Raw genomic sequence first — 20,937 nt, 5'->3', positions numbered from 1 at the left:
ACGTCGTGTCACGTTGCCGAAGTGGGCGGAGTCACGACGACGGGCTACGCCTTTCCCTCCATGTGGCGAAGAAGGATGGTGAGGCCGCGCGATAATTTGAAACCAGCTGAAACGGATGTTCTAACCACTGTAACTTCCTTATTATAGCACGTATTCGCAAAATTCTTGCGGCAGCATGTTCACATAGCAAAAGTGCGCATATTGCTCTTCATTACAATTTTTGGACATCGGGGTTGTTTACTGGCCCTTTAAAAACAGGGAAGCCCTCTTCCTTTTTTAAAAATAAAATCCTGTCCCTCCCCTCTTTGTAATCTCCTGCAGTTTGTTCCTGTTACCTTCACCTTTTACTAACATTGCGAATTCTAGAAAATTTGAAGATGTTGGCGTGTTAGTAGAACAATCATGGACGTTTTTATTTAACGCTGCTTGTATACTTAGTTGCATTTTAGCTTTCTTTTTTCTCTTGCTGTTTAACTGCAATGCTAAAACAGGATTGTCTGATTCCATCAATTTTTTGTACAGTATAATTCATGTAGAACTTTCTGAATGTCTGCGTATGTAGAAAGAAGCATGCGTTTGAATGTATTGATCATTCTGAATGTACAGGTATGAAAAAATATGCAGGTTATAAGATCTAAGACGAAGCAAGCACTTTGTGCCTGACGAAATGTGTAATATGTAATACCAACTGACGCAGGCTCTATTAGTCATCATCAGGAGGTGAGGACTTCATCAGGCAAAAACCTTCTGTCTTTGCCTCCCGCAGGGAAGTTTTGTATTCTTCCTGCAAAAATAAACAATGTTCAGTGTTCAGCAAAGGTCGGGAGCTGTCGAGTGAAAAGTGGAAAAGTGAAACCACAGCGAGATGCTGAATGCAGTGCGGACGGTGTGTTAATACCTGTGTTTACTTCTGAACAAGTCCGCATTTTTCCTTTGCACAGCTACCTGCTTCCCGACCGGACCAAAGGGAGCAAGCAGAAGACGCCCGTGGTGAAGAAGAGCTGCAACCCCAAGTGGAACCACACCTTCGTCTACCCGGACGTGTCCCTGGACGAACTCAAGGACCGCTGCCTCGAGCTCACCATCTGGGACTACGACAAGATCACCAGCAATGACTTCCTGGGTGGTGTACGGCTTGGCCTTGGCACAGGTGCGCTGATTTCTGCGCTTACATGGAAGGAGGGTTGCATTCAGATGTGGAGGGGGTGAAAAATTCTAATGAAAGTTTAAGATTGTCAGTCAGACGTGTTTTCTTTCTTTCCTTTTGCAAGAAAATGTGAGAACAGAAGGCTTTATTACTATTTTTTTTCTCTTGTGCGATCACGGTCAACTTCCAGCTGTTGTGTTCCCTACTTAAAATCCGAACAGAGCAGCACTGTGTTATCCTGAAGCACAGAGTGGGAAAAGTTACATCAGGTGTGTTTTGTTACTCTTCCCAATATACAGTAAAACCTGGATATATCAAGTCTGAAGGGGATCACAAAAGAATTTTATATATAGGTAATTGGGTATAAAATATTTTACGTATCAAAAATATATTCAAGGGGTTACTTGTAGTTCACTTGTAGTTGGCTTCATAAGGCTGTGCGAAAAAAAAGCTGGCCCCCTCGGTCCATTCGCTTCTTTATTTCATTTTATATATATTTGTAGTGGTCCTCGAAACACTTACGATTTCATAATGTGCTAAAAGTCTTCAAAATCCACTTTTGGAGAAACTTGTTGGATTTTTATTACACTTGGCCATGAACTTGGTGCATTTGTGAAAAATCCAGCTATTCCATCCTTGCTAGTGAGCTTTTCTCGTGTACCTCTTTCATTTGTACGTTTTTGGAATGCCCATGTTGTTAATTAAATTGTTTTGTCTTTTTAATGTCAAATGTAATGTTGTTATTAGTACCACTGTTATAGTTTTCATTAGGAATTTCAAGTTCATTAAGTACATTCAAATGCATTCAGGACAAGCACCCGTACAACACAAAGACTTATACATACCTGCCAAGTCTCCCGGATTACCCGGGAGACTCCCTGATTTTGAACGTTTCTCCCGGTTGTATGGGTCATAGCAAAATCTCCCGGAAATCCAGTTTTGCCCCGCGCGTCCAGTGCATTGCGCACCCCGTGCGTCACGGTGACGCGAGGTGGGACGTTTCGCGTACAAATGCACTACACGCAATTTAAAAATTGATCCTAAATGTGTTATAGGTTATATCAGCCGTTAATATTTAATAGCGTTAATAGCGCTCGCGACCGCCCCCGTCTCAACGGCGCCCCTTATGGTCCCTTGCCCGACAAAATAACTGGTAAGCAAGCGACGACAGGCCTCGCACGCGGAGCGATGTTATCGCATGTGCCCTTCGCGCGACGGTGACGGCCGGGTTGTTTCATCTCTGCTTCAACCGCGTTCATCCCTAGCGCTAGCGCGCATTTACTCACACGTGAAACAGACGATGCGTAAGCGATGATATCGGTTTGGACTCTGTACAGATCAGCGGCGACCGCAAAATCCCGCTGACAGTAGGCAGCTTTAGAATAGCGTATGCTACGTTAGTGTTAGCGTTTGCAGCCCACTATTTTCATCACTTAACAGGAGCCCGCAAGCGGTTAGCGTACGACGCATGCGCAGTTGCGCGAAAAGCCAACGCAAAGCTTTGCGTACGCTATTCTAAAACTGCCTAGTGTTCATATAATTGCTATCGCAGTACCCCCCTCCCCCCCCCGCGGTCGACATACTTCATGCCCCCCCCCCCCCCTCACCCCCCGTTGAGTCGATCTCCCGGATTCCGTTTCTCCAAACTTGGCAGGTATGCTTATATAACGTAGGGCTGCAGACGTTCTACCCAGATTCCTTTCTTTTTTATGCATTGCGAATGCCTTATGGGAATCATTGCTAAATCGAAATTGCCTTTGCAACGAAAGATCTTAGCGCATCTCCGACCGCTCGTTCGTTATTTTGCAAAGGAACAACATAGCAGCACCACTGCTATTCTGCACAGCCAACACTGTGCTAGTGCTATGTGTAGGAAGCGCTTGACAGCAGAACAAAATCTACACCGGGAAATCCGTATTTCACAGTGTTGTAATCTGTGATACCCCTTCTTCCATGCATCCCCATATGCTCATGCTGATATGATCAGGGCTGGTGAACAGCAACGTCACCCAAATCATCTCAGACAGGAATCGGGAAGAAGCTGAAGGTTGGACGAACATAGTTACGGAGTAGAGACTGCGGATTGAGAACTTTCACATGGGAGGCAATAAATGATTGTCAACAGTCTACAGCTTTGACTTGCATTGCTCCTGATTATCATCTTGTAGCTTGCCGTGAGCATCAGTACCATAAGGTTGCCTCCAGTCGTGCATTCCTTCAGATGAAGTGTGCACATGAAAAGTTTCCTTCTTTCATCGAATACAGTTAGTGTCCCAATTTTTCAAGCTGCCTAGGGTCTGCGAAGTCTAAAAGATCTGGTAGTTTGAAAAAACAAATGCAATGCCTATTTACTTCCCTAGGGGTTCGAAATCATCACAACCGCATCTGTGAGAGCTTTGAAGGCTTGCCAATCCACTTGTTCATCTTGGTACTCTCGGTACAGCCCTTCATTGCGCTGAAGCGGACTTTTGGAGAACATTACGGCTCTAGCACATCAGGCACATGAGAGCAACAGTTCGGGGCTGCGAGATAATCTAAATGGTGATGGTAATGGTTTCAATTAATGGCGTTTCAGACCTGCTAGCAGAACGAAAATCTAGAAAATCAGTTGGCAAAGGTCCAATTTTGAGACGTCCTTAGACATTGGCTATAATTAGTGGCAGTGCTATAAAGGTGTTCGAGTTATCAGTATGGCCAAAAAAAGTCACAGTTTTACCGCAAGGGCGTCGAAATGAATGCGATAGCAACAAATTGTAGTGTTGCACGAAGTGAGGCTGGCAGCTAACTGTTTTGTATCCGATCTCGTGTAACTACAAAACGCTGGTGTAAGAGAATACGGCCGCTCCAGGGAGAGATGCTCTCCGCATAGTCACTTCGTGTTGAGTTGAGAGCACAGCATGTAGAAGGGTACAGGAGCCGCCCGCTGTGATGGCTTTCAAGATAGCGTGCGCGCCAGCGATCGCGCCCTTAGATTCAAAGTTCAACGTGGCTGCTCGCGCGACAAACCCCCGCCCCCCACTTCGCGTCTTTTTTCATGGTCGTTAAAGACCAGCGGGGCGTTTCCTGTCTGCTTCGACAGCAGGCCTCCCGAGCGGGGTGATGTTATCGCATGCACCCTCGGAGCGACGGAAATGGGCCAGCTCGTTTGATCTCTGCTTTGGCCGGGTTCGTCGCGCCCCCGCTCTCGTCGCCCCTGCTCGCTCGCTTTTACCCGCAGTAGAACATACAATGCACGGGGGGATCTTATCAATTTGGACTTGATACCGGAAGGACATGACAGCAACGGCGAAAACCCGTCGAGACTGTCCATATAATTGCTATCGCAATAAAAATCGGTCATTGACTGTAACTCTAGAATTCCTATTAAATAATTTTTTTCTTTTACCGATTGTGCTTGTGGTGCTTTACTGCAACTAATATTTGATCTTTACAGCAAAGTGGCTTGTATCATTTGTTTGTCGTGGTGGTGCAGTGGTTACGGTGCTCAACTCCTGACCCGCAAGGCACCGGTTCAATCCAAGACACAGCAGTCGCATTTTGATGGAGGCAAAATGCTAGAGACCCGTGTACTGTGCAGTGTCGTGTCATAGCGCGTTAAAACCTCAGGTGGTCAAAATTCTCCGCAGCCCTCAGCTATTATTATTATTAGTAGTAGTAGTGGTGGTAGCAGCAGTAGTAGCAGTAGTACAGTAGTAGTAGTACTTTTATAACGAAGGATCTTGTTGGTCCCAACTGCTTTGTTAAAAGACATTTGACTATTTTCATGAAAATTTTTCCACGAAATTTTCCAAGAACCTCAATTTGCCTCTACTTTACTTTGATTTCTCGATCATGCGATCACGAGTTCCCGCTCTGTCTCTCGCAGGAAAGCTCTACGGACGCGACGTGGACTGGATGGACTCTCACGGCGAAGAGGTGACACTGTGGCGTTCCATGTTGGAGAGGCCAAACCTGTGGATCGACGGATCGTTGCTGCTGAGGCCGTCAATGCAATCCAAGCGCTGAAACCTCAGAGCAGATCCATATATAAAAAAAGGGGGGAAAACGAACTCGACACATCATTCAGTCTCGATAACGCGCATCACTCTCATTACCGCTAGTTTTCAGACAAACAGCTTACTGCCAGAACTGTGAGTGAAGCGCAACTCTGGAGACTGTGCGTTTCCCCGCAACAGTACCCCGGCACAGTGTTCTGTGGTCCGTCGAGAAGTCACCGCCGCACCGACACCAGACTGCAGCGACTATTCAGTGCGGGGACGGTCGTGGTGGGCGGTCCCTCGACTCGGCGAAGACCCCGAAAATGCCAAAGCTGCCGCCAGTGTACATAGAGGCGAGAACTGTCTGCTCAAAAATGCAACAACACCGGTGTACATCTAAAAAATGCAAGTGTTCCGGATAACGCGCACGCGCACACTCACACAATGCACGCGTCTCCTCCTCTCTCTCTCACGAATGACATATCAGACGCGACTGCATTTAAGTTGCTGTTAACAGATACATTTTATATTACATATTATATATATACATATATATATATAACTGTTTGGAAAGGCTCCATTTATGCTACGTTGAAGAGACTGTAAATAGCCACTGTCAAGCTTGTTGGTTTAACGCTTGCTCTATACTATAGTTGTTTGCTGTTTCATACCGTTTTTTCGGCCAAGTCAGGTGTCATGTTGCGAGCTTGCCGCCGAATGCCATCGTATTGTTGTAGGCTGCTATTCAAGTGTCCTATCATTTTTTTTCTTTTCCCGTTTCTCCCAATAATGCTCGCTTATTTTTGTGAATTTACGTTCACAAACAAGCCTCAAAAAACACATTTGCACCCCACTGGTCTATCTGACGAGTCTTAATGGAGGACCGGTGTAAATGTGTGCGTTGTTTCGATATTTATTTTTATAAACATGTCACATATAAATATATATGCGCTATAGTTTAAAGGAAAAATGATGACGGCTGTTTTCTTCACGCATGCCTTTGAAACAACTCACTCGCTACATTCCACTGGTGTTGTTCAAGTCACCGGAATCGTTGCTTCACCTGTTGTGAGACCATTTTTCTCCCGTGACCGCGTTTTTTGCAACAATGAGCACCATTTCTTTGCTTTTTGTAATTTTATCTTTAGAAAGTGTACATAATGTGTGATGGGTAGGTCCCTGTCACATTTACAGATGCATATTGCAGACGGCCTGATTGCGACGCAGGCGTCGGTGGTTGATCCATCCGTCTTATCTCATTCTGCGTGCGCTGCTTTGCGTACGTAAATGTGACGCGGACCTGTAAAGAAGACTTTCGACTGTGTTTAAAAGGGAACTGTGTGTTGCTCACAAGTTTCTGTTTTATGCGCAGAGCGGACACAGTTTACACTGTGTTTGTGACTCGAGCTTGTCGTGTGTATCATTTTTTGGAAACACCCAAAGTGTGTCTGTCGCGTGCACTCTGCCTGTGGTTATGCTCTCGTTTTTTTCTCTCTTTCTCTCTACTTTTGAGATGACCTTATTTTAATAAAAATTACCATGCAAAAGTTTTGTTAGTGTAGTTTGTATTGTGGCATCCAGTGTTGCGGAATGGGCGCCTCCATTCCATTACAATTCCATTCCGGGGAATTAGAACTTGCCGCAATTCTATTCCTTTCAATTCCTCGGAATGAAAAAACTTAGCCCATTCCCATTCCGGGAATGGCCGGGCAGTTCAATTCCATTCCTGTAATTTCTCAACGTAGGAAAGGCATCTCGATAGTTTTATCGAGTTAAGAATGAACGCCCCATAAAGCTGATGTCATCAGATGCATTAAGAACTGCAAAAGTACGCAAAACACGTTACCAAGGTCGACGACAGTAACTTCATGACATATCTCGTGCAGTACAACCACCCTACTAATTCCCATAGGGGCAGTTCTCCCGCTACCTATAGTATTTGCATGGTGAGCATGTTTGAACGAATGATGATGTTTTAATATTGTTTAAGCTTAAATATGCTAATGCTAAAATGACACCATAGCGTATTTTTACGCTGACAAAAGTAGCGCTCAAGAAGAGCGCTACTTTTGCGTCTGGAGCTGTTGTGAATATGGAGAAGACTAAGATTTGGTTAACGGGAAACAAAGCCCTCTAGATCTGCTGGTATTAGTTGGAACAGTGCGCAGCTCGGGCACCTTGTATGTGTATTAGAGTAGTAGAAATTAAGGGTGCAGCAAAATACATTCTTCCCCAATGCCCTCTTTGCTTGGCGATGCGAACACGGGTTTGTGCCGAGTCGTACCAACCGAGCGAAGAAAACATGCAAAGCAAAATGATAACAATAATGAAATTATTCCACCCCGGAGCAGTGGGAGTGCGGGCTGACCAGCTCTCAGCTCGAGACTTCGGAGCAACACAGTCTATATAAGGACAGAATTGTAGTAGGCGCGTTGCTTATAAATGTATCGTGCTTGTAATCAGCCAAGTCATTTTAAAAATATTGCTTTATTGTTAAATTCCAGGCTCTGACTTACTAATGTTTGAAGTTTGAAAAACAGCGCGTAGACGAAAATGTGCTCTATTTTCGGAAGAAGACGTAACTCCATTCCAATTCCATTCGTGAAAAAGGTGCTTAATTCCATTCCTCCCAGCGTTGTCCCCATTCCATTCCGGGGTTGCAAAATGTGGAATGATTCCAGAGTCATTCCATTTCCGGAGTGGCAACTCCGCAACACTGGTTCTGACTACGCCTCATGATTCTCGTTGTTGCCAGCAAAGGCTGGCACGGTTTGCCACAGGCAGCTGACGGCATGCGCTGCAGCAAAGAGGCAAATTAGATCCTTGTCCGTTCTTTATCGAAAGCTGGTGTTCCCTTAGGCGTTCATTTATACACCGGCTCCTTGTTTTATAATTGAAGAAAAGAAATTAATTTAAACTCTGCGTGTACGAAAACCTAACGTTCGGTGGCACAAAAAAGATTTGTAGTAATGCGTGGAATGTATATACAGCATGTCTGCCAAAAAAAGAAAAAAAAAACGCGAGGATAATGTTTATCAAGGATTCAAAATGAAGTATAAAACTGTTTAAAAGTTATATCTAAGGTGGTCGAGCATGAAGACCGGGTCAGTTGGCGAAGAATGACCCAGCACGATCTCCCCGAGTTTGCCACGTTGTGAAAGGCATGTGTCGAGTCATACACTTGACAGTGGCCGCTCAACATCAAAGAATGTTTTCTTTCCAAAGAACAATGCTTGTTCTGATCTACGCATGAATATTTGGCGCCTTGAAGAAGCAGTTCGCGGCAGCCGATCTCGCTATTACATCCTAAAATGCAGATTTGCCTGCTTGCCTAGACGTTTCTAAACAGCCACGATGTCGCGCTTCTGCGTATTCCTGACCGCCAGAACTAAGCGAAAGCACACGAGCCTCTTGGCTAGTCTCTGCTGCAGAAGCCGCCACTGTCCCCCTTGCAACCGCAGTAAATTCGTGTGAGCGCTCAATAGGCCGATTAGCTATGGACAAGGGGCAGTTTCCTGAACACCAAGGACCTCTCGGCACCCTGCTTATTGAAGTGCTGGTAGACAAAACGCTGTCGCGATGCCGACGCCGAAGAAACGCTGTTTTGTGTTTGGGTCACTACACACCTGCATTTGCCTCCCATTCCGCTTCATTGTCGCGGGGAACACGCTCGGGAGGAAAAGAGGCAGCACAGCCCTCCCCCCCCCCCCTCCCCAACCAAGAACCGATAGAAAAAAAAATCACAGCATATCCACGGAGTGAATGATGATGAGTGGGCGAAGCTGCGGAGGTTCATCGGTAAACCGTGAATCTTCCGTGAATTCTGCCCAGTACATCATCACCGACGTGAGATCGGGCGCGTTTATACTAAAGGCCCGAACACACGTACGCGTTGCAGCGCGTCAACGCGTGACCTTTTGACGCGGCGTCGCGCCCTCTCCCTATGGGGAGAGAGGGCGCGCGGCTACGCGAAGCTGCGCTCCCTCCCTCTCTACAGAGAGAGGGCGCGACGCCGCGTCAAAAAGTCACGCGTTGACGCGCTGCAACGCGTACGTGTGTTCGGGCCTTAAAGGTTCGATGAGAGTTATGACGACTTGCAGCTCACTTTAATTTTACATGTACGCTGTGAATTTTCATTGTTTAGAAAACCATTGCTTTAGAAAACATCTGGCGTCTTTCGTTAAGCAGCTGGCGTCTTTTCGTTTTGCTTTAGAAACATCTGGCGTCTTTTCGTTTTGCTTTTAGAAAACATCTGGCGTCTTTCGTTGGTTTATTTCATCAATCAACGGCGTTGTGAACAAAATTTTTATTGTTTAATCACGCACAGGAGAAATCTCACCAGGCACTACCTTAGAGGTAAACAATGGCTGCTAATGGGAATGAGAGACAGAAGAAGTCGGCTTTTAGATAACACTTACACTTCTACTAACGTTTCCTACTGGAACATGCCAATGGCTGCTAATGGGGAATGAGAGACAGAAGAATTCGGCTTTTAGTTAACGCGCACGCTGCGAATTTTTTATTGTTCAACAACGCACAGGAGAAATCTCCCACCGGCACCACCTTGGAGGTCAAGATCTGGTACTAGCGTTACGACTGGTTCCGCACTACGAGGGACGAACGGGTGCCGCTTTAAGGAGCTTCGCCCCTAAAATACCGAAGCCTGTTCAAGCTCACTTAGCAAGTCAGTAGACTGCAAGATCGCGGAATATAGGCGATACTAGGTGGAGCCACGTCGCGCCTCTTGAATTTGGCGCGAATTTTAAAATTTTAAACTACAGGCATTCATCTCAACCTTCATGAACCATTTGGTGGTGTGTTCCATAAGCGCCTAATATATGAAATGCAGCTGACTAATATTAACGAGAAAGTTAATAAACAGCGTTTGTCATGATGTGCGCTATGAACTCGATATTGGTTCTAGTTCACTATAATGTGCGCGGTGCATAGACGAAGACGACGAGACAGGCGGAAGTGACGTGCAAACGAAGCCGGCCAATAGAAAACTGACACGGAAGGAGAAGAGCGGAAAAAAAAAAAGAAGACGGTGGGAGCTACGTCACTGCGCGAGGTAAAAAAAGGCCGCGAGCTGAGAGATCTCCTCGGGCCCTGACCGCCAAGCTCAGCCGCTGCCGACTGGCTGCACGGGCTTGGCTTCCTCCGTGTGCTTGGACCCGGCCGCTATCAAGACCCAGGCCTACAAGTTCCAGCCCCAGTCAGTACAGTTTCCAGCATTTTAACAATATCGCGCAAGCGTCGACCGCACGCAGTATTAGTGCCTTACAACGGCGATAATCTGCGAGACCGGCAGTACTATACCACTATACTACTGCCGGTCTCGCAGATTATCGCCGTTGTAAGGCGCTGATACTGCGTGCGGTCGACGCTCGCGCGATATAGTTAAAAATGCTGGAAGCTGTCACGCACGACTCCGATCAGCGTCGGGCTCGACGCGTCGACTGCCACCGTTCTAAACATTACGTAGCACAGCGAGGGACTACCTAAGTCGGTTGAACTTCAGTGGTTCACGAACGTGTGTCGTTTGTGTAGTCTTTGCATGTTTTCTCTGAGCTCATTTAACGCGATAACTTTCACATCACTCTTTGTTGCTTAAGTAATAACCGCTCCGGCTGCAAATGGCCTCGTTCCTCATGGCAACGAATATTTTATCCAAGTTGCCGTGATCTGCACGAACCTTCACTCACGAACCTTCCAACGCGTCTCTATGGCAGCGTTGCGCGTTCATGCAGCGGCAGCAGTGGAGGACGCACTCGGTCAGTCGACGCTGCACACGCCACAGGGACGCGATCAGCACGCCCGCAGCCACGGGCTCATAGCGTTAAGCCGCGTTCGCACTGGGGAATCCGCCGTCTAGAGCGACCGGAATTCTCGTGCCGCCGAAATTCCGCATTGTTCACACTACTTACCAACCACACCGCCGAAATTTGGGCGCCTAGTTGTCGTCGCTCCCCCGCGCGAAGGAACGCTGGCGTCGACGCGCTCTGCGTTGTGTTCGCGTTTCGTTATGGTGAAGCGCATAAACAGGAGCAGGGGCGTCGAACTGCTGTGCCTGCTGGAAAGCATTGCAACTTTCTGGCGATGTCTGACGAGGAGAAATATGCATTCGCCGAACAATAAACGACGCAAGCAGTTGTGTTTGGTTCGTCCTGATTTGCAAGGCGCGAGAAGCTTGGTCGTGCCGTGATAATGCTATCCGTTCTGAGATGGTGATGGCGATGGTGTATTGCAAAGATGATAATGGCGACAACACTTGGCAGTTGTCGAGAACTACAGGATGATTACGAAAGACTTCGCTGTCGCTACGGGCGTCGACGACTGTGATATCAGAAGCAAGCCATTTTTTTAATGTTCGACTCGCGTTCCGATTGGTTCGCGGTGAGGGAAAGCTGCCGCGAAAGTCGGTCCGGGACCGTTCGGCGCGGAAAGGGTTTTTCCGGCGGATCTCGCTGCCGCCGAAGTATGGTCCATTGAATCTAGCACCCTAGCCGAAGCGCCAGCTGTGTGACATCACTGCTCCTCGCGCATGCGCAGCATGGCTCTTGTACGCGCACGCGAAACCGCTCCGGCTCGGCCGGTGTAGCTAACTCTACAAAACACGCATCTCCACGAAGTGAATCATGACGAGTGGGCGAAGCTCTGGGTATCGTATGGGTGAGTAACCGTTCGTTACCCGAGCGTTGTCCCATATAACGTAACTTGAGTGACAAAGTGACAGAGCCGACGACAAAGCTAGGTCCATAATGTCTACGTTGAAGTCGCCGACTAGTATAAAGGGTCTGTGCTTGTAGGTGTTTTATATTGTCACATTTATGATTGTCTTTTGTAAACATTTTTTTTAATATTCACATATATATATATATATATATTGTAAGGAAGAAGAGACAGAGACAGCACCCTTGCTGCAGGCCGGCTGTTCTATTCTGCTAAGCTTCGTCCTTCTCTTCGTCTAGCCGCGTATGCGCCCGTGCCCGAGCGCCGCTGTCTTCATTACACTCGGCCACACTGCGACCACGGTGTCCTGCCAAAAAATGACCCTTCACTGGCGGTGGTCGTTTCATCGCTAATAAACCATTCAGAGATACTGGGTCCTGAACCATCATAGAGACGCCGGCTTCTAGAGATACCGATGCTTCTGGCGGGCGGCATTGGCTGCCTCGCAGAGGCCGCTGACGGCCACGCTGCGACACTGCATGGCGAGCTGCCGAAATTCTCTCTGGCGGGCGGCATTGACTGTGCCTAGACGGTCGATCTTGTGTACGTGGTGACTTGTCTTGGCTAGCTGCTGAACATTCTGGGGGGGCGGCATTGGCTGTGTCGCGGCGGTCGACCTCGGCCACGCAGCGACGGCGTAACATTCTTGCGCTTGTCTTGGATGACCTTCTTGCTCAACGGTGGCGTATTGGACACGTTGTACTTCATTTTTTCCATCCCTTGTAGGTCTCCAGTCATGTGCTGTGGGTCCTTCCCTTTCAGGACATCTCCTGTGAGCATGTGAGGGTGCTTCTTGTTGTTTTTGAGCTCACGTTTTCTGGTTTCCTTTACCTCCACACCAAGAAAACATGGGCGTGTCCTGGGAGCTTCCCGATGGGTGTCTGTTGTTAACACGGCCACTCCTATATTTTTATTTTCCCGTACAACAAGGCGATCGAGTGCGCCTTGAGTAGGTGACTGCTCTAGAAGCTGAGGAAGCGGCTCCAGTGAGTAGTCGAGCACGGCAATGGAAGCGATGGGTTCTTCCGGTGCCTTCACTGGAGGCGTGCCAAGAACAGTAGGAGCCGACATTTCCGCGTGTTCGAGCAACGTCGAATCTGAGGCCCGCTCCTCCAACCGCTCTGAATGAGGAGTGCTCTCGGCCTCCCTCCGTGAGGGTATGGCGTCGGATACAGGCGCAGAAACTGAGACTAGCAGCGGTGTGCAGCGCCTGGTTCCGACGTTTTTTGTAGAGCAGCCAGAGAAGCTATCTGTCGTGGGTCTCGAGGGCACCGATGGGTCATCAAGGCGGTGTCCCATGTGAGCTCGATCACCGACGGAGGGCAGTTTCGTGGACAAGCGAGCTGCATCATTGAGGTGGTGTGCCTCGCAACTCCCGTGTGTGGCATAGGCTCGGTCGGCAGGGAGGGGGTCGCACGCATGAAAAAGTGGACGAAAAACAGTAGTCAATCTTGCACACCACTGATGCCAGGATTGTTGTTTCACGCCTTCGTAGTTGTGCCATGCTTTGGCAGCATCACGAAGGCGGTCAATGGCCACGCACCATTTCTGTTGGTCCGTCCACGCCTCGCGAGCTCCAAGAGCGTTGACGGTGGCCACCCAATTGTCGGCGTCGTCTTGGAAGCCGCGGAATTCCGGCAGTTCGCAGGGAGCCGGTGATGGTGCTACGGTAGGCGAAACTCCGGGGCATGACGACGCCAACCAGTCGAGTTGGTATGAGAGCTCCGTGAGGGCACACCGCAGCTCTCTGCGGCTCTCGGGTGAGCTCTCTTCATGGTCTTGCGAGGCGGCGGCGGCCAACGCGGCATTGAGCGAGTGCAGTGCTGGCAAGGCGGCAGGACACAGCACGGAGATTGACGCTGCCAAGGTGTTCACTGTGACTCGGAGTCGCGCGATGGTGGCGGAAAGCTCGGCGGCGCTCTGGGGCGGTCCGCGCGTGGTGCTTGTGGTGACGTCCGAGGAGTATGACACGATCAGCGTACTCACAGAGGAGGGACCCTTGTCCGAGGGAGCTTGGACAGGACCCCTAAGCGGCTCGGGTGCCGATGGAGTACTGAGTAAGCCGTTGTCGCTGCGGGAAGCGTGGATGGCATTCCCGGGGTCCTTGCCGTTGGAAGCGTCAACCGCGTTCCGAGGTAACCGGTACCCGTGCGATGGCTTGTCGTGAACTGGTACTGCGGCGTCGATGAAGGAGGCTTGAGCCGCCGCGGAGGCCTGGACGCCGTCCACGGACGGTGCCTGAATCGCCCACAGATTGGCAGGTGGTGGCGAGGAGGCATGTACGCCGTCCCTGGGCGAGAGGAGCCCGTGCGCATTGTTGCCGCGAAGTAGCACGTCACCGGACAAGTAGTTCCCCGGAACCACAATGGAGGCCTGGACGCCGTCCGCTGGTGGTGGGATGGATGCTTGCCGCGGTGGTCTACTTGCGGGTTCCATCAACGAGGAAGCGTGACGGCGTTCCTCTGGAAGACGCGTTGCCTCAAGCTAACAGCTGGGGTTCGCCGAAGCCTTTCGACGGCTGCGCCATTGTAAGGAAGAAGAGACAGAGACAGCACCCTTGCTGCAGGCCGGCTGTTCTATTCTGCTAAGCTTCGTCCTTCTCTTCGTCTAGCCGCGTATGCGCCCGTGCCCGAGCGCCGCTGTCTTCATTACAATATATATATATATATATATATATATATATATATGTTTCGACTCTATAGCAACGGTTTTCTATGTACCGTGACACCTGACACTGAGAGTCGACGACAAAGCTAGGTCTTAAAGTCCATAATGTGTACGTTGAAGTCGCCGACTAATATAAAGGGTCTGTGCTTGCAGGTGTTTTGTAACAATTGTTTTGTCACAATTGTGATTGATATTAGTCTTGTGTTAAACCTACTGTTAAACCCACGATCTCCACGAAGTGAATCATGACGAGTGGTCGAGTAGGTGCGTAAGCATGGACGCCGACATACGGATGGACGGACATGCCTCGGCCCTAAGGTGCTTCGCCCCTAAAATATGCGCGTTAGCTTTTTTTCATCAGCTCGCGCTCTTGTTATTTTAACGTGGTCTGCCAAGGTACGAGTGCGCAGGTCGACGTCCGGTCTAGAGACCCTGTCCTCATATACGACGGCGTTGCGCTTACATCGATTTCCTTGTCAGTAATGTCCGCACGTCGGTGGTGAACAACTTCGTTGTTTGCGCGCAACGTAACCGAACGGGCACGTACTAGCGACATTTTACTTTTAAGTCGTTACTTGTTCGAATATTCTAACTCGTCAGAATATTTGCCCCTTCAACCGCATATTCTGCCATGGCCGAATATTCGGGAAAATGCGAATGCCCTTTTAGAATCGCGTACGCTTTGATTAACGAAAATGGTGCGACTCGTATTCGAAATTCCGAATATCCGCACACTCCTAATAAACACGTGTTCTTGGTAGAAGAGAAATCGTATGCCCCACACTACCCACACAAAGCGCCCGATGACTGAGGTGCATCATTAGATCGAAAGTCGCTTGCACAGTGAAATAGAATTAACCTAATCGTACATATGGCCCGATGCGACCGTAAGGGCGTTGCTGATTCTTTCCACCCGTGTTGCGACGAAAAAAACATTCAGGAACGCGTTGGTGCATTTTAGAAAAATGAATACTTTTCGACAGCAGATCGTAAACGTTTGTTTGTTAACGTTACTTGCTGTCTATAATCACTACGATGTACCGAAACCTGATTCAGGCCGAGTCCAAAGCTACCTAAATCTGAGCCGACGAGCGCGTGCTGCTTCGTTTCGTCAATTTCCCTTTCGCCGCCACAGTGGAAGTGATAGAACGCAGTGCAAGAATTTCGGTCGGAGCTGTGTTGCAACTTAGCAACAACGTGCCAGGCCCGTAGCCGGGGGGGGGGGGGGGTCCCTAGCCCCCCACCCCCGAAAGGTTCCTAGCACCCCACCCCCGAAATTTTGGTGAAGTAGGTGTTTTTGTTTTTACTAAAAATAATCAAAATATGCGTTTTTCCCAAATAGTCAAGGTTTTCAGCAAGCCCACCCCCCCCCCCCCCCCTCAACAAAAAAAAAAAAAAATCCTGGCTACGGGCCTGCAACGTGCATAGGATTCTCAAGTGTATGCTTTTATTACCGGTATTAGGGCTTGCCGTGGTATAACAAAGGGTTAAACAGCTACAGAAGCTGAGCTCGCGTTGCCATGAGCGCGTTCCCGTTCGCATATAGTTCGCTCGGCCATCGACCACGGTTAAGCCGCATGTTCGCACTGTTTTCCGCAATTATCGCCGGGGCAGCTATAGACATATTGTAGCAATGCTTCTTTCTGGATTCTATGCTAGCGTTGTCATGCACCGTTCGCAGCCGTTTGATTGTGCTTACCACGTGGGCTTACCGTGCCTTCCGCCGCTGACGAAAGCGTTAGCCTAGGAAAAGGCGTCGCAACAGCGCAGAAGCCACGCATCTCGCGTACAGTATCTCGCGTACAGTCCATACGTGGCTGATAGATGCTACCCGTCATTCCTCCAAAAAGAGGAATTATATTTAGTTGAATTTGCATTAATATATTATGCAAATCTGCTCCGGAAAGCAGAATTTATAGGTCTCGTTCATTACGCCGGTATTCAGGCAGCGTAGATGCTTTAGTGGAATTATATTAAAGAAGGGAATTATTTATGCGTATTTGGATAGCAAAAAACAAAAGGGCTCCACTACGAGCTGTAAGGGTGGTTGTACAGCACGCGGCCGTCGTATCGCCAGATCCGATAAATGAATCTGACGTCGCCGTGAAGGATTTAGCAAGACGCTATACATGAAGTGATTGACAATTGAAAGCGATGTGCCAAAACATTAGTTTCTTCGGAACGATATTTATATTTATTTTGCAATTATATATTTGTCGAGGTCATGACGCACGCTGATGTCAACTTCTCTCCCCCGTGCCGTCCTTCCCTGCTTAGCTTCCAGCGCGCTCGTCGGGACGAGAGAAGAGAGAAAGCGTTTAAAGCGCGTGACAAAGCCCTGTAACTCCCTCGTTCTTCATGAATTCGACAAATTTTAGCGGCAATCGATTTGTGAGCAAATAAATTCCGACACTGAGGCCATTCGATGATTACTTGGAAAAGTGGTTCATGAGACCCCCTAAGATCTTTAGTTGATGTCAAACACCATGTTGCAATAAAAAAAGAACCTTCCGTGCATCACAAGACGTAATAAAATGCTGCTTGTTCGTTTCTGTTTGATTCATGGAAAAAAAGAACCTCTTGGCGCTACCATGGATAACGGCGCGAGTGTTCAAAAGTTCCGTTTTCGCCGAGCTGCGCGTCTCAGTGGTAGTTTCGGTATCGCGTACTGCTGCATGCGCTTGGCTCTCGCTATTTTCGCCCTGTCGATACTCTACTTCTGCTGCTGCTGGCCAAGCTAAGCTCCGTTACAGTGAGCTATACAGTTTCGGAGTGGCCCGTGGCTGCGTCTTGGCAAAGTAGATGGCCGCTGTTGCGCAAGAAACCGTAGATTCGGCGGACGGGCAGTAATGGCGGGCAACGTTGGGCACGGCGACTGCTGCGCGTCAGAAGGTCCGTTCAGGCGGGTGATTTGAAGTGCGCTAACGCCGTGCGGACCACTAAAACGTAATTTTCTTTCAAAATAAGCATTTCCTTGGCATGAAACAAGCACTACGAAGTTTCTGCAACGCTATTGCAACAATCAACGTCGACTTAATATTTGCCTTTAGTGTCCCTTTAAACGTTTTGCGGACTGTTATATGCCAGCACTGCATGCAGATTGCGGTCGAGGACTTCGCGGAGGCGGACCCAGGCACTCGCTTTGTCCTCCAAACTGTCCAAAACACCCACGTCCCGGAAACGGGATACTCCGAGCGAGGCGGCTCTAGATGATTTTTAAAGAATTTTTCTTCACTGCAGCGCTGACTGTTGTGATTCTGTAGCATGCACTAACGCTTTCTTTCGTACGAGAGGGCTTATATCCCCTGTGGTTGTAACACACAAATTGTGTAACACACAAATCACCTTGCCACGCAACGTGCACCTTGCTACGCAAGTACATCGTACCTTACAGGCTGAACAACACTGCGAACGCTGCAGCCTAGTGACGCGCACCGGCGCGGCGACGGCAAATGGACGCAGGGCGTGACCAGCTTGCGGCCCGTGGTCGGGAACACGCTTTATAAAATAAAAGCATGCCAGAGGCCCAGACTGAATATTTAGAGTGAGTGAGTGAGTGAGTGAGTGAGTGAGTGAGTGAGTGAGTGAGTGAGTGAGTGAGTGAGTGAGTGAGTGAGTGAGTGAGTGAGTGAGTGAGTGAGTGAGTGAGAATTTAACGCGAAACCGGTCACCTGAATCTCCCCAAGACTTTCCTTCAAGACGCATTTAATCAGATTCATCATTTCATATCTTGATTATGGACTGAATATTGTAAGGCACCGGCCAGGGAGCGCTCAGCGATAAAAAAAAAGAAGAGAGATAGAGAAAGGGAGAGAGAATGTGCATCACTTCATTATTGGAGAAATTGTGGAATGTTGAATTGCCCACACACGTCTAAAAGTTGGAAAGTTAGCGCCCGAATCGTTTCTGTCTTTCGTCCGTGTCTTCAAGCGCTGCGAGCCCTTAATTTCAAATGCCCATTTGAAGCGTTTTCGTAGAGAATAGTAACAATGCCGGCACATATATATATATATATATATATATATATATATATATATATATATATATATATATATATATATATATATATATATATATATATATATATAAATATGTATAAATATATATATATAATATAATAGTTTCACAAGCTCTGGAATAATTGCGAAACTCAGATGCGATGGAAGCTTAAATTAGTTCATAATTCCGCTTATCTTTTAATAAACTAATCAAACAGCGACGCCATTTCATGAAACGAACCTTTTGTATCAATTCAAGATTGGGATATGGTATTACAGACTGATATTCAAGTCTGCGGCGTTTTAAGTGTCGTCAATATGCCAGATTATGCCACTACGCAGCATTGTTGTTAATGTTCTCTGAGAATGGCCCAACTGCTTAATTGCTTGTGTAATGACCGCAAACCACAAATTAGCATTTATGAACGCTAACCTAGCACTCATCCACCATTTAAATGTGGCTGGAGTAAATGTTTCAAACTGCGTCCATCAACCGAAATAAGTTTGCTTTACGTTGCAAGAAGTCGCTGTACTTATTCGTTGATTTTTAATACATTTTTTTCCTTTGCCACCACGCCGAAATGTAAATCTTATTGGATGCAGTGATCATGCGTTTGCTATCCATGCTGTGGAGTGCAACGTCCAATTCAAAGCACGTTGTCACATGAATGACGAACACGAATCAGTTGCACATTTATTTCAGGTCGTTTTTATAATCATCGTGAAAAAGGGGGAAGAAGAAAGGGGGGGGGGGGGGCATCTTGACAAGCCATCTGGTATGGAAGTCGCTCAGGCGGTTGTCACGACTCTGGCCGTATGAGAACTTCACCAGAGCCAAAACGTCGGCGTCGTCATCGAAGGCTCTGTCCTAGCCAACGCCGAAACGTCCTATGACCTCTGCTTCATCTCCTAGATGTAATCCCGGGAAGGTACTGTCAACCTGGGGTTTGCCTGAAAATTCAACTGTACGGCGTCAGTCTCAGTGGTTTCGCATCTTACCACTCACGGATGCTCCCAAACACGCATCGATCGTCTTTCAGTACTGACACCTGCGTGCATGTTTCCGTAGTTTTCATCATATTATGTCATTGAGCCGAAATACTCAAATATGATCCAAAGAATTCGGTGCCGGGGTGCGCATTTTATTTGTTTTTTATTTGTGATCTCTATAGGCATGTAACGGACCGGTCGTGGTAAGCTTAGCAGAAAATTATTCTGTTGCGCTGTTAAATGCACACTAAAGAGACGGATGATTTTCTTCGTGTTAGTACATTACTCTTTCACAGTTCCAAAATCACGAAGCTTGCAGCGAGAAGACGCTTGGTAAGCGAGAAAACGTGCAAAAAGAAAACGCGGGTGGCGAAGCCACCTTGAAATTGCCGCACCAAACGCCGTGAAGCCATAGAGTTTGACGGACTTCTAGCCCGGCGCATAACCAGATGGCATTATTCAGCGGCGTTCCTGCTCACGTATTAGAACTATTTTCTAAGAGATGACAATTCCGAAACAATGGCACGAAAAAGTAAGCGAGCGCCAAGCAACGTGCTATGCGTCGCGTCCAAGCGGAGTGAGTACACTCCACAGAGGGAAAGCTGGGCCGAAAGAGCGCCGACCGCAAGAACACCGCCATTACCCTACCATTGCCATTTTGCCTTTGCAATTATTTACAGATAGGCTTATAAATCAAACACTGGCATTTTGACGAATCAGAAACTTGCGGACACTGTCTAATGTTCATTTAGAGAGAGAGAGAGAGGAACAACATTTATTGAAAAAAATATATGGTTCATTGCGGGTGGGGCCCTTCTTCCAGTTGGCTCCACTGGCTAAAAGATTTTTAGGAAAGATTCAAGGCTATTTAGGGAATTTACTGCGCGCCGGACTCGCGAGGCAGGAAGGTGCGTTTTCAGGCACTTTTGCTAGATGGTGCCACCCAGGCCCGTAGCCAGGATTTTTTTTTTTTTTTTGGGGGGGGGGGGGGGGGGGAGTCACTTGCTGAATACCTTGACTATTTGAGAAAAACAGCTATTTTTATTATTCATTTTTGGTAAAAACACCTACTTCACCAAAATTTCGGAAGGGAGGGGCTAGCCCCCCCCCCCCTCCTTCGCCCCCCTTGGCTACGGGCCTGGTGCCATGCACATATCCACGTTGAGTTCGAGATCGCAGCCGACTGCGCGTCTTCTGACTGAATTGTGAGTCGCAGTGCGTCGTCGTCTGAGCTTTCTGTTGGCACGCAGTTACATGTAACTCTACTTCACGTGAGCTCACTTTCCTTCATTACGATGAAATTTGAATGCCACCGTCAAGTCTTGCACGCGTCTCCGGGACTGGTAACGCTCGCACGGTAGCGTAATGGCGGCGCCATTGTAGTCGGAGGTTCTAGCTAATGCATGGGCCCTGTGAGGAGCTTTTC

At 48.1% G+C, this 20,937-nt stretch overlaps 1 protein-coding gene across 2 annotated transcripts in view; it reads left to right on the top strand.

Annotated features, from left to right (window-relative positions):
* Positions 1-6,492, top strand: part of LOC119396401 (uncharacterized) — a 93,020-nt gene extending 86,528 nt beyond the window's left edge. For both annotated transcript variants that reach the window (XM_037663608.2, XM_037663607.2), the window contains exons 9-10: positions 942-1,150; positions 5,013-6,492. In XM_037663608.2, the coding sequence (XP_037519536.1) occupies positions 942-1,150; positions 5,013-5,152 (349 nt within the window). In that variant the 3' untranslated portion in view covers positions 5,153-6,492. The remainder of the gene's footprint in view (positions 1-941; positions 1,151-5,012) is intronic.
* Positions 6,493-20,937: the final 14,445 nt, after the last annotated feature.

Source organism: Rhipicephalus sanguineus, chromosome 6 (assembly GCF_013339695.2).
Source record: "Rhipicephalus sanguineus isolate Rsan-2018 chromosome 6, BIME_Rsan_1.4, whole genome shotgun sequence".
In the NCBI taxonomy this organism is placed as follows: domain Eukaryota; kingdom Metazoa; phylum Arthropoda; class Arachnida; order Ixodida; family Ixodidae; genus Rhipicephalus; species Rhipicephalus sanguineus.
The sequence above is the reverse complement of the archived record's forward strand: the minus strand, read 5'-3'. Positions and strand labels throughout refer to the sequence as shown.